Source organism: Anabrus simplex, chromosome 11 (genome assembly GCF_040414725.1).
Source record: "Anabrus simplex isolate iqAnaSimp1 chromosome 11, ASM4041472v1, whole genome shotgun sequence".
NCBI lineage: Eukaryota > Metazoa > Arthropoda > Insecta > Orthoptera > Tettigoniidae > Anabrus > Anabrus simplex.
The window spans coordinates 73,119,535-73,134,113 of record NC_090275.1 but is presented as its reverse complement, the minus strand read 5'-3'; the positions used below and the strand labels follow the sequence as shown (position 1 = coordinate 73,134,113).

Genomic DNA, 14,579 nt, shown 5'->3' with positions numbered 1-14,579 from the left:
ACTGTATGGTAGGGCATTATTCCGAAGGGCTTCCACTAATTCACTATGACATTCCATCGCATTTCTCCCTTGGAGAACGGCTATTTTTATGTAAGCGTGCTGCTCAACATGGGTTACGTCCATCTCGCTTGACACCAACCGACTGATTTCATAGCCCTCGCTGCGCTACTACCAGCTATCACAGAGCCATCTGTTGTTCTGCATACACACTATGCCTGCAGAACTTCCACACGACACATAAGTTTGTGATCCGTTCACATATCTACAAGAAAAAAATAGTTGCCATGACTTTTGCCTCAATCCTCGTATTCAAAATAGGCACAAAAAATATATAGCATAATTAAATCGTTCAGCCACAAAAATCACAAATATACAAGTCCTTTTCAACCCCAGCACCATCCACATGGGCCCACAGCGAGCACATAACGCACATGACCCAAAGTTGTCCTTTGGAACCCTCCGAAACTGCTGTCACAAAATATGCACCAAGCATCATCTTTAGATGGTGAAATGCCCAGGAGATGCTCCAGTTCAGATGTTCGAGATGTTTTCATCTTCGGAGCTTGTTTCTTTCACATTTGTCTCAAAATTGAGTTGCCTTTTCACGAGTCCTTTCTCCTTTCTTGAAGGTTCTACTGCTGAACGACGTCCCCGGCCACGATTGCTATTACGTCCTTGAGCAGGATTCCGTGCTTGCTTTTCAGTTTCCTTGGCTTCGTTAGCTCTTTTAGCTTCTACCAATTGGGCTTTAAAAGGCATAGATGTGATAACCGTAGAACTACAGGTCTTTCATCCCCTATTACGGGTCCTCTTTTTTATTTTTGGAACGGGAGTAATGTCAAACGGGCTTATCTTAGAAGTTGTGGAACCCTGTGGATCCTCAAGTGTAGGTGATGGATGACAAAGGAACACCCTGAACTGCCTAAAAGATGGTTGGTTTGGATGAAAATCAACAATAACTTGTGGTTCGTCCACATCACATTCTTCTCTGTTCTCTGTAAAGCTGCGATTTCCTCCTGTTTGTTTCTTTTCTCGGTTTTTTGTTTGCCTCTTCAATGTATTCAGCATCTGAGAACAGCTTCTTGTTCAAGGGGTATATGCCTGTTAATTTAAATCCATTGATTGCTATTTGAGCTGTTTTGGCATCTAATACAGGCTTTGCCAAACAGTTCCATTACATCAAAAGCACTGACAGAACGATTATTGTGCCTGGGACATAAATATGGAGGGCCCTTGCCCTGGTTTAAGAGTGAAGACCTCAACGGCACCTGCGGCGGAGAAGATGGACTTCGGTACGGTGGAGATGGCGGAAGAGGCAACTCATCCTTCTGGGGGTGTACAAATGGAACCTACTGTTTTGTAGGATGAGGAAGGCATCCTCAAAGGCTAAGGCAGTAAACCCTGAAAGAAAATCCTTTTATGCGTTAGGCCTAGCAAGTCAGCAGGAGAGTATTGAGTACAATCGCTTTCAATAAGAAAAAGAAACTTGGAAAGAAGATTATAGACCGGACTGACACGTCCTCTCAGACAATTGTAAAGTACAATGATTGCAAGGCTGATGATATACAGTGTTCTGAAAGGAAACCCAAAATAAATAAGGGATTTAAATACCGAATTGGAACTATGAACATTCTATCATTAACTGGAAAGGTAGAACAACTCCTGGATATGATGAATAGAAGAAAAATATCAATATTGGGAAATTTTTTTTACGTCACACCGACACAGATGGGTCTTATGGCGACGATGGGACGGGAAAGGCCTAGGAATGGGAAGGAAGAGGCCGTGGCCTTAATTAAGGTACAGCCCCAGCATTTGCCTGGTGTGAAAATGGGAAACCACAGTAAACCATCTTCAGGGCTGTCGACAGTAGGGTTTGAACCCACTATCTCCCGGATTAAGAGAAATTTCGGCAAGACCTGGAAGGTACAATTAATGAGGAAAACTTTATTATTATTGGAGATCTAAATGTGCAAGTTGGGGTAGACAGACTGGGGTACGAGAACATCATTGGTCCACATGGATTTGGACAAAGGAACCCATAAGGAGAACAACTGTTAGATCTGTGCAGAAGAAATGATCTTATAATCAAAAATACATTCTTCTCAAAAGGAGACAGTCACCGAGTAACAAGGTTCAGTTGGGATGGCCAGTATAGAACATTGACTATGTAATCACAAATAAAGATGGTGGTAGATACATCACAGATGTAAAGATCATCCCTAGTGAAAACATGGACAGTGATCACAGATTGCTGGTAGACTTCAAACATAAGACTAACGAAATGCAGAAAATTATTATGAAAAGACCAAGGGTTAAAACTTGGAAGTTTACCAAAGTCCAAATTAAGGAAGAATACAAACTGAGGATTCAACAGAGTCTGTCGAAGAGTGAATTAACCAACATTGATGAAGAGTGGAAAGCTTTCAAAGACGCCTTTGTGGGAGAAGCCAAAAACCTATGTGGAGTTACAATTTCTATCAAAAGAAAAAAGACACCATGATGGAATGATAGAGTGGAAACAGCAGTGAAAGAAAGAAACCAAATATCGATGGCACTGGACAAGGAAAAACAAAAACAGGGACAAGAACACAATGAACAAGAAATACAGACTCCAAGGAGTATACAGGAACAAGAAACTAGCAGTAAAGAATATTGTAAGGGAAGAAAAAGAGAAATGGAATGAGTTTGCAGACACACTGGAAGAGGACAGCAGAGGAAATATGAAATTGCTATACAGAGTAGTGAAAAACAAGCAAAGGGATCAAGAGACCATAAAAGCAATAGAACATGATGGTGGAACTCTGGCCACAAGAAGAGGGAGAAATTAAACAGGAACTCAAGATCTATTTTGAAAAGTAGCTGAATGGAGATCCAGAAAACAACGAATAGAGGAGAGCCAAGTCGGGGAACCACAACTGAACCACCAATTAGATGGCTTGAGGTTGAAAATGTGCTCAAGAGCCTGAAGAAAGGAAAGGCAGTGGGCATAGATGAACTAAGTGCAGATATGCTGAAAGCGACAGGAATTCCAGGAATCCAATGGCTCTACAGACTGCTCAACAAGGTATGGGAGGAAAATACTATTCCTGAGGACTGGAAGATGGGCATCATTGTACCTCTGTTCAAAAAAGGAAACCGACGAAAATGTACTAATTATCGTGGTATTACACTACTCTCTCATGTCCTGAAAAAATAATAGAGACCAGAATCAGAGATATTGTTGAACCAATTTTGGAAGAAGAGCAGTATGGTTTCAGACCAGGAAGGTCAACTACAGACCTTATATTTGCAATTAGGATGCTAATGTAAAAATACTGGGAGAAGAACAAGCCTTTATTTCTAATATTTTTGGACATCGAGAAAGGCTACGACAGTGTACCAAGGGAAATAATTTGGCAATGCATGAGTGAACTTCAAGTGCGAGACAGCCTCATAGACAAAGTGAAAATGTTGTATAATGGGAATAGAAGTTGTATTCAAGTAGGATGTGGTTTGTCGGACTGGTTTGAAACAAAGAGAGGAGAGCAGCAGGGCAGCTCATTGTCACCGCTTCTATTTATTATTGTGATGGATGTAGTAATGAAATTACTAAAAGGAAAGAACATGGAGATATCAAAGCCTTCACATTTTCAGATGATGTTGCGATCTGGAGTGACTCGGAAGAGGAATTGGGAGAGAGAATGCAAAGCTGGAATGAGGAGTTTAAGAAATTGGTGTAAACATCAGTAAGACCAAGACAGTGGTGATGAAAGTGTGTGGGGAAGGAGCAGAACCAGTAGTCATGTTAAATGAAGCCCAACTGGACAGCGTTCCAGTTTTCAAATACTTGGGTAGCGTTCTATCAAATGACAACCTAGCAAAACATGAGGTGAACAATTGAATCAATAAGGCAACACAATTTTACCACCAGGTAAGACACCTGCTGTGGGATGAGCAAATACCTATGAAAACAAAAATGACATTGTACAAGTCTCATTATACACCAGTTCTTACATACAGTTTTCGAAACCACAACACTAACCAATAGAGATAATTCCAAACTCCAGGCAGCTAAAATGAAATTCCTATGCACTATGATCCAGAAAACCAGGAAAGACAAGATTAGGAATGAGAAAATTAGAGGAGTAGGAATAGATGATCCTCTCCTCAATAAGATTCAGATATCAAGACTGAAATGGTTTGGTCACATGAAGAGGATGCCAGTTAACAGAACTGCAAGGAAGGAAATTGACAGAAAAGTAGAAGCAGGACGATCCGTGGTAAGGCCACGAAGGAAATAGAGAGATTTAGTTAAGAACGATGTACTGCTGAGAGCAGTGGCGGCGCATGACGTTTGTCGCTGGGGGTTCAACAGAAGAAAAGTTCCCCCCTTAATATCTCCTCTCGCCCCTGTCACCTGTGCCATAAGTTAAAAGAATGGGCATAACGGTGAACATAACGTGCATGCCTAAAATCTTCCCTGATGAGAACTTGCACTCTGAATGGTGACCACTCATTACATTTGCTCCATCATAACCATGTGAAATCAACTTACCTGGATTATCCACAACTTCGCTCAAAGAAAATTTTAAACACACTGCTATTTTCTTAGCATCATGACTAGAGGGTGAGAGGAAACCTCAGGATCTTTCAACTGGCTTACCGATGGGAAGAACGGTAACAAATTGTGCTGTAGTTGATATATCGGTGGTCTCATCTGCGATAACCAAAATAAAGTGCGCTGTGCTGTTTTTCTTTTTTTTCTCACGACATATTTCAAACATGCACGAAAGCAAATCATGCTGAATGTCTTTCCAGGAGCCTTTGAAAACAGTAGTTTTGGACAGATGGTCTCTTAATGCAACGTCAATTTCAGAACTAAAATTAACGAGGCCTCGAAATAAGCCAGGATTCGATGATTCACTTGTTTCTTCATGCCCGCGCAATGCCATCTCAAACGCGCCACAGAACTTTACACAGCACATAACGATTTTTGCGTACTTGATCGTTGTTTCTTTCCACAAACTGCCTGTAAGCACAGTCAAATTACTGACGGTTATCGTGTCTTCCCAGGAGATCGAATATACCGGGCGAGTTGGCCGTGCGCGTAGAGGCGCGCGGCTGTGAGCTTGCATCCGGGAGATAGTAGGTTCGAATCCCACTATCGGCAGCCCTGAAGATGGTTGTCCGTGGTTTCCCATTTTCACACCAGGCAAATGCTGGGGCTGTACCTTAAGGCCACGGCCGCTTCCTTCCAACTCCTAGGCCTTTCCTATCTCATCGTCGCCATAAGACCTATCTGTGTCGGTGCGACGTAAAGCCCATAGCAAAAAAAAAAAAAAAAGAGATCGTATTGTAACTGGGCAAGCATTTGAGGTTTAGAACTTTTGTGTTTCTTTATTTTTTTGTGACAGATGTCCTAAATCTACCACTCTGACTTTGGTCCAAGTTCCTTCGCTTTCATCACTCATTAATCATAAAAAAAGGAAAACAAATCAACATGTTAGTAATTTCGCACCGACAGATCCACTCGATTCTTTTATATATATATATATATATATCCATTCTGAATCTACGCACGATTTCATTACTTTTAGGATGTCTGGCTCCATGGCTAAATGGTTAGCGTGCTGGCCTTTGGTCACAGGGGTCCCAGGTTCGATTCCCGGCAGGGTCGGGAAATTTTAACCATGATTGATCAACTTCCTTGGCACCGGGACTGGGTATGTGTGTCGTCTTCATCATTTCATCCTCATTATGATGCGCAGGTCGCCTACGGATGTCACATGAAAAGACCTGCACCAGGTCTCCCCGGAGACCATACGCCATTATTATACTTTTAGGATGCCTCATTATATCAAGATCAGGCATTGGGCGTCCAGCATCCTTACTCTTAATCTTAACTTTACGCTCAAGAGAGAGAGGGAGAGAAGAAAAGTTTGTCTTCTTAAGTATCATATCTCTGTTCAAACTCATTATGTAGCTCCTTACCTTTCCCGGGAACAAAGATTATGGACGCAACTACAGTGGACAAAAATACACACACGGACAAAATATTGTAAGTTCTCTATGTCCTAAAAATTAAGTTTCTGACCGGCACAAAGCACTCGCGCTTGCACAGCGTACAATAATATTAAGAATTATGATAGCTATTGCAAACTTTTGTAAACACCTGCATCACACTTGAAAAACACGAGTAAACTTTAGGGGTGTATGTTCGCACTGTTCACAATGTTGGTAACTTAATTTTAAGAACTCCTATGGCTAGGCAAGTAGCGTTTTCATTGGTATTACATTCCCGCTACTCTTTGCTTCGGTGATTTTTAAGTTTTTTTCCAAAGAAGGCAAATGAATAGATGTTTAGTAAGTATTGATGTATTTGGCAAAAGACATCAATTGGAATTTGGCAGTTTAATGTGACTGCTGGTAGAAATGATGCTCTTCAACACTAGCGCTAATTGTGTGCACTATTTTCTGCTACGTAGTTGAATTCTTGTAAGGACAACAGATGGCAGGCACATACTTGCCCCAACACCCCCGATAACACGACTTGAGAGAGTGGCGTATTGCGCATGCATAAAGCATGGATATCTGTTTCTGCGATATCCTGGTCTTGTCTACGTGCCGGCCGATGTCCCCGCACACCTCGCCAATCCCTTTGCCCAGGTACGAACGGAGAGATCGCCTTCCAAGGGGGTTCATTCCAGACAAGTATCCAGCCACGGAACGTGTGCAGTTCACATGCATTGAAAGCCAGTATGAGTATATTACGGATAGATGGGCTAAGCAAAAGCTTTGAGATTGACAAGGGATTTATGAATATTAAGTAGTTGAGTACATTTTGATATAAACTGGAGGTTCAATGCTCCATTGCGCTATACCAGAAACCGCTACTGGCCGAGAGGTCATGATTGGGACAAGTTGGTGGAGGAGGAATGGTACAAGGACAGGATGAAATGGAGGAGGCTCATATACCAGACCCAGGAAACTGGAGATGTTTTTTTGCTAGTTGCTTTACGTCGCACCGACACAGATAGGCCTTATGGCGACGATTCTACAGGGAAGGGCTAGGAGTGGGAAGGAAGCGGCCGTGGCCTTAATTAAGGTACAGCCCCAGCATTTGCCTGGTGTGAAAATGGGAAACCACGGAAAACCATTTTCAGGGCTGCCGACAGTGGGGTTCGAACCTACTATCTCCCGCATACTGGATACTGGCCGCACTTAAGCGACTGCAACTATCGAGCTCGGTGGAGATGGTTTAGGATGATGATGATGAGTAAACCTTGAGAGGACCCATGAAAGTTTTATCCATAGGTTGTAATTTGTGTGAGGAATGAGGTGGCAGCGACACAATGGTAACATGATTTGTTTTTGCCAAGTTGATCCCATCAATATTCTGTGTGTGGCTAAAGTGGTCATCCAAGAGCAACAGGACAGGTTTTTCCTTTGTAGGATTGGCAAACTCAATGAAGTGTCGAAACCACTGCGTGAAGGAGTTGGTTTGGATCCACCCTGAAGGGTGCGCTGCAAAGATCAATCACTAGTGATCTGCATTTAGGTCAGTCGCCCAGGTGGCAGATTCCCTGTCTGTTGTTTTCCTAGCCTTTTCTTAAATGATTGCAAAGAAAAAGGAAATTTATTGAACATCTCCTTTGGTAAGTTATTCCAATCCCTAACTCCCCTTCCTATAAAAGAATATTTGCCCCACTTCGTCCTTTTGAATTCCAACTTTATCTTCCTATTTTGATCTTTCCTACTTTTAAAGACACCGCTCAAACTTATTCGTCTACTGATTTCATTCCACGCCATCACTCTACTGACAGCTCGGAACATACTTATGGCAACGATGGTATAGGGAAGGCCTAGGAGTGGGAAGGAAGCAGCCGTGGTCTTAATAAAGGTACAGCCCCAACATTTGCCTAGTGTGAAAATGCGAAACCACGGAAAACCATCTTCAGGGCTGCTGACAGTGGAGTCCAAACCCACTATCTCCCGGATGCAAGCTCACAACTGTACGCTCCTAACCGCACGGCCAACTCGCCCGGTAATCCTGGTGAGGGACCCATACGCTGGAACCATACTCTAGTGAGGTCTTACCAGAGACTTACATGGACTGTCCTTTACATCCTTACTACAACCCCTAAATACCCTCATAACCATGTGTGGGGATCTGTAGCCCTAATTTACAATCATATTTATGTGATTACCCCAATGAAGATCTTTCCTGATATTGAGACCTAGGTATTATCCGCACACTTTATGTTAGTGCATTTACACCCTAGTACTGAATCGGTCGACCTCGTCGATCTTCGAGATTCGTACTGGCAACCTTTGAAACACAAACTATGAATCGCTTAAGCATCGTTGTGCGACATCTGGCGTACACTTTACGTACTAGTACTGTTGTTGTTTACACAACAAAACCAAAGTATAGAATTCATGCTAGGAACAAGATTCGCATCGAGAAATGTTTTATAATGTTATATAATGTGTATGTGACATAGTTGTTGGCTTAAGATGATAACGGTTTAGAAATTTCATATCAATCGATCATATTCTCGATTCAATTCAGATTTCATTTTCATTCGGTTGGCAGCACCAGGCAGCACTATCGATACCGGGACAGCTCCCCCCTTACTCCTCACCACCGTACGCAAATGCGCCAAGATAAAGTGTGCGGATAATACTTACAATGATCCCCAAAGGGAACTTTCACCCCATCAACACAGTAATTCAGACTAAGAGGACTTTTCCTATTTGTGCAATTCACAACCTGACTTTCAACCCCATTTATCCTCATACCATTGCCCACTGTCCATCTCACAACATTATCGAGGTAATTTTGCAGTTGCTCACAATCTTGTAACGTATTCATTACTCTGTACAGAATATCATCATCTGAAAACAGCTTTATCTCTGATTTTACTTAACACATATCATGGATATCCCTGGAGTGGCCGCACTGGGTCTACCAGACCCGGGTGGATATAGGCTACTTATTGGTATTCCTGTTGTTGGAATGCACTGAGCACTTCCCTCCTCCCTGGTTACTTCTTGGCTCCCGACCTCCAACCGAACACAGTAGCCCGCTCTCAGTTGCCTTGGAAACTTTGAGCGTTACAGGTTGTTCTGGGTCTTGCAGACCCGGTGCGACTGTTAACGTTGGTCTTTGTTGTCAAACATTGCATTGTTAGTTTAGTACACTTTTTCTTCTTTGTAACACTGGATGAAGCTAAATCTGGATATATGCTCCTGGCGGAGCCCCTTTTTTCAACTGTTCACTCATTTTTCCTTGGAAAAATTACTAAAGGGGGCACAAATGAGCCACTAGCATTCATACAACAACAATCGTTATAAGGGCCCCATGTTCTCCTGATGTCAAAGTGGCTACTTGATTTGTATCCTTAAGCCTAATTACTTTCGCTACTATTGTATCACAGTAATGCCACTCTCATTAACGTTGTAAGCTCTGTCAGGAGTGAATTTACCATGTTCATATAGATTTTCCAGAAGGTTATAGAATTTCCGTGTGTTTTCTTTGCTGAACCCAAGAGCACTGCTATAGGATGATCCAGTAGGCTTTCTTTCTGACAGTTTGGTTTTGTGGCGTTGAAGAAAAAGTTTAACCCACTTCTTCCCAGCAATTTCATCTTTGAAACGATGGTCAGTGTTATTTCTCTCTGCCAATTGTACGGCCATTCTTCATTACGAGTAAGTCCAAAAAAAGAACCTTCTAATTTATTTATTTCGCATGGCATATAGAGCGTAGAGAGAAACTATATGTATACACATTATATACACTTAGAACCTTCTACAGCAAGACAGTAGTGAACCAGCTCTTCTTCAAGATCTTTACCCAAAACTGTAGGTCTGCCTCTTTTGTTTTTGCTGCTTCCTCAGGTGTACCGTACTTCATGTTGGACAATCTCATGAGTGTTGTTTTCGGAACATTAAACTGTTTACTGGCCTTCTTCCAACTCATCTTCTTTTTCCGAACAGCGCCAATAGCTTTAGTCATTTTAGACGGATTCCACTTTCTTTGATCAACCTTCCCCATTGTCCTCTTGGAATCTGCAACAGAATTCCAAGTGAATAAGAGTGTTTACAAATACAGGCAGACTTTAAGCATGAAAAAAAATGGGTCCGGTTTAGGCAACTGTGGGGGGGGGGGGGTCCAGTATGCGCGACTATAGCCAACATTTTATTAACCCAATACATTTCTAACTACAGATCTATATGAAATGGTTTCGTGATAAACATTAACCTTAAACCTTACAATTTACGAATATAAAGAGTTTGAAAGGCTTACCTGCCTATATCTGGGAGAAATAACAAATCGTATATCACAATGTAAAAACTTTTACCACTGTCAGAACACGTAATGGCGAACTGATAAGCAACACGTGAAGCAGGTGGCATGTGCGCTTCGCTACAAAGTGGTAGATACCTAAACTACTATTTACACTCTGTCCCGCTAGTGTTCAGGAGAATACAAAGCCAGGAGACCGGGGGTCCACATTAGGGGGAGGGGTCCGGTTATGGGCACTTTCCTGTAGTAAAGGACCCACCACAGTTATGGTCAGTCTCACCCCAGTTGACCATTGTACATAGGATTGGTGTTTGTGTGCTGGAGTTTACTGCAAACCAATAACAGACTGACTCAAAAAGGGGCTGGTGTACCTGAAAAAGGTTGTGCCAACATTACATGAGGGAAAACACCATTGGAAACTAGATTTAAAAAAAAAAAAAAAAGGAAATTTATATCCTCGTCCCGAGATGGTGCAGCGACAAATTTGAATCAATCTTCAACTCCTCAGGTTCCTATTCGCAGACCCAGTAGTCATCAGTTGTGTTCCACGGCTCAGTGGAGGTGATCTCCATGTACTTTTTTAACTACTTACCAGCCCTCCTGCTAATCTTAAATTTCTGGCAGTACCAGGAACCGAACCCGGTCCTCCGAGGTCGGCAGCTAATAATGCTAACTGGTACGTTATAGAGGCAGACTGAAAACTAGATGAATCGGCATAATTTCTTGCTCTTGCCTGTACTGTAAAATGCTGGCCCCGATCCATTTACTCAGGAAGCAGATGGGTGTAAATCAAACTATTGACTATTCCTGAAATACTTCTCACAATTTTCTATTCCAGATAAACACAAAGTCCATTTTTAAGACTGTCGTTGCTATTTATTATAGTTATCTTCATTGTTGAAGACCTCATAATAGGGGTTGAAAAGTCTTGGTAGAACTGGAAACTAAACCAGAAACCACCTGGGCAACAGTAAGTCAGTGCAGGGATGTTGAAGGGCATGTGAATAAATTTGAGACAGGGAACCCCGGTCTGGAAATGCGTTGACCGCACTTTGAACACCAAAGTATTTTTTCATAGGTTGCAGCTTCATCATTGCAAGTGAGTTCAACACGATGGGACCCCAGCCCAATTTTCATATGCTGCTCTTGAACACCTTAATCAGATATTCCTGGACAAGTGCATAGGAAGAGGAGATCTGTTGCGTGACCAGCTTGTTTATCTGATTTGACCCCCACTTGATTTGTTTTTGTGGAATCCTGTGAAGAGTTCTTACCAGCCACCAGTAGACTGAAGAGGAGTTCCTGGAAAAAATCCTCACTACCTGGGATATTGTTAGAATGATGCCAGTGTTGTTACGTTGTCTTGCCTGCATCAAAGCTGGGAGACGCAATTTTAAACAGCTTTTGTGAATGTCTTTGTTGCGTGTGTATGTAGTGCGGGTGTATAAAGGTATTACATCACACAAATATTTATAAGGATTATTATCCTGCGTTCGTGGTATCCCAAAACAAATTTGGCTTATACGGGGCAACTGAGACATGTCCAGACCATGGTTCCCCTCCCTCAAATTGATACTTGCGCCCTTCTCCAGCATCCCTGAAATTCTGTGTGATTATCACAGAAACACCCTGTATATTCACTAAACGAAGGTAGGTGTGAAATGAAACAACTGACAGAATACTGTGTTTGTCCAGTGTTCCTATTCTGATTTTGTTTGATAATTTCTTACTTTATAGAATTTTGTTGTGTGTGTCATTCAGTAGGGTTTGTCTCTGTAGACCTGTGTAATAGTTGGGAGTCCACTGTACTATACCTTTTGACAGCATAGTATGAAGTGAACCTTATGGATACATCACATTGCAGTTTCAAAGCAACAAATTGGAAGTGAGCGTGATGCTGTAATCCAGCGCTGCGAGAAGGCAATCCAAATCCTCAAGGCAGATGAACATCTTGTGAATGGTGGCTGCTTCACTTTCGTTCCTGTGGCATCCCAAAACATTGGACTGGACAATCAGGCAAGTGGACCCCATGCATATCTCTCTCCGTTATTGAGCGGAAAGAACCTGACCTTCAGCTTCACCAAACCTCCCGAGCCCAAGAAGCAGCCTGCTACCGTGAAGAAGACTGTCCTGAATGCTGTGCGATCGTTGTTAGCTGAAAGAAGCCTTCCTGTTCCAGAGCCTCCGAAACCGTGCGAACGCTGTTTGGAGTACAACAAAAAGACTTTTGTTGATTCTAGTGTACAAACAAATGAAGTTGTCCTTTGTTCTGTTGCAACTCAGTCTGATTATCAGAGTTCTAGTGAAAATGATTTTCATAGGCTTGATATGCAGAATAGAGTTCAAAGTGATATGTTTCATGCAGCAAACAGAAGCAGAGTTGGTAGTGAATTTGAGAACCAGCAATTCTCTAGAATGATGAGAGAGGATCTGCCTCTAGACATTAAGCATGGGCGGCCCTCTGATTTCAGTCAGTCTATGAATTTTCCCAGTAACTTGCCTTTCCGTGACTTTGCCCGTAATGATGTGTTGCCAGAGTCGCGTTCTGTTAACATGAGTCCACCCAGGCGAGAATCCATGCCTTTTGACCCTCGTTCATCTGATTTCCTCAATGCACCAAACTTGAATAGACCAGCTCACTCCAGTAGCGGACCATTCTCAGGCTTACCTCTGAAGGGAATCCTGAAGTCATCACGACAGTCTGCATCTGACATGTTTGCTGCAAGACCAGAACAGGATATCCCAGCTCACAAGTCGAAAGATGTGTGGTCTCGTTTGGGACCACTGAGTTCTTCTGGACATCCGTATGGCGGTGATCCGGAACCATTGGCGCTGTCTGGTGGCCCTGATAATCCAGATCTCCACAACAGATTCTCATCGATCCCATCTGGAATGACCCGAGAAGAGTACCAGAGATACTTCATGGGACTATCAAACCAGCAGAGAATCGACAAATTTGGACCATTCTTCAACTCCTCGGGTCCCTATTCGCAGACCCGCTAGTCATCCATTGTGTTTCATGGCTCAAGCACAAGAATTCATGTGAAGGTGTGATCTCTCTATGTTTAGCATAGATTCCAGAATGTTCATAGGGTGGCATATGCTGCCTTGGACTAGTATGAGTATGAACAGCTTATTGTGAATTATATTTCCTTATAAGTCTAGATCTATGTGATATGTTGTGTTGTGCAGTGCACAGTTGTTATTCCACCTACACTAGTCCATCCTGCTTGTTGTTACTTTCCTTTTTCCAGAAATATTATCAAGAAATTTCATTCTTAAATTGTCTTGCAAATAAAGCTAGTAGTATATTCCTTTGTTTTATGTTTTCAAATTTTCCTCTAAGGGAAAGTAGAAATGCATTGCAGTCTAAATGAACAGCAAACAACAAAATTACTAATGTCAGAAGACTCCCATATTCAGTGCCTGAGTTGAGCAAATGTTTCTTATTCTTAAAGTTTATCAGGTAAGACCAGCCATTTTTGATCTTGCGTAGTTTGTTCTGTTGAGACTTATCTCAACCATGTAAATTGCATAGTATTGATTTGTAATTAAGGATATTATTATTGTATATTTACGGTATTTTGTTGCGTGAGTGACCGATATATGTATAAAGGTCACTGTTTGGTGTGTGTATTGGCATCCTGAGCTGCATAATATACGACGCTTGTTTTAAAAGTGACCAAACACTGAAAAATACTATATAACCTGTAAGATTTTTCAGTTTCTCAAAACACAAAATAAGACATAACACCAAGGTGAACCCCTGTAAGACAACACATTAAAGGTATGTAATGTGATAAATTTTGTATTTCATGTTTCAACAAACTGAAAAAAACTTCAAAATATTAACTGTCAACACTACCAAAAGAAAAAAAAAAGTTTCACCAAACTTTGAAAATTCTGCACAGATGCAAATTCTTAGTGTCCATTAAGTGGTACTATAGTGGTATCCTTTCTGTGCAACTATCAGTTTGCTGCACATTTGTGAAACAATTAGTTAACAATAAGCAGCTGTTGGTTTACAACGCATTGAGTATAAGATGCGATTGCCGTGATATATGAATATTACGACCAGCAGATCAACATTTTCTTCAAACTTGGGAAAGCGTTTTGGAGACATATCAAATGATCACAGTAATATGGAAAGAATGTGCAGAGACCAAAGAAAGCATAAAAAATCTGGTCAAATCTGAAAGTGTTTTTGATGCATTTTTGACATCAGCCGTTTTGCGCACTATAAATTCTTGCCTGAGGGTCAAACCATTGGTATTATCTCAATCTTGAG

At 41.8% G+C, this 14,579-nt stretch overlaps 1 protein-coding gene across 4 annotated transcripts in view; it reads left to right on the top strand.

Moving 5' to 3' along the window:
- Positions 1 to 14,137, top strand: part of LOC136883449 (calponin homology domain-containing protein DDB_G0272472) — a 113,514-nt gene extending 99,377 nt beyond the window's left edge. For all 4 annotated transcript variants that reach the window (XM_067155747.2, XM_067155744.2, XM_067155745.2 and 1 more), the window contains one exon: positions 12,156 to 14,137. In XM_067155747.2, the coding sequence (XP_067011848.2) occupies positions 12,156 to 13,294 (1,139 nt within the window). In that variant the 3' untranslated portion in view covers positions 13,295 to 14,137. The remainder of the gene's footprint in view (positions 1 to 12,155) is intronic.
- The last annotated feature ends 442 nt before the right edge of the window (positions 14,138 to 14,579 follow it).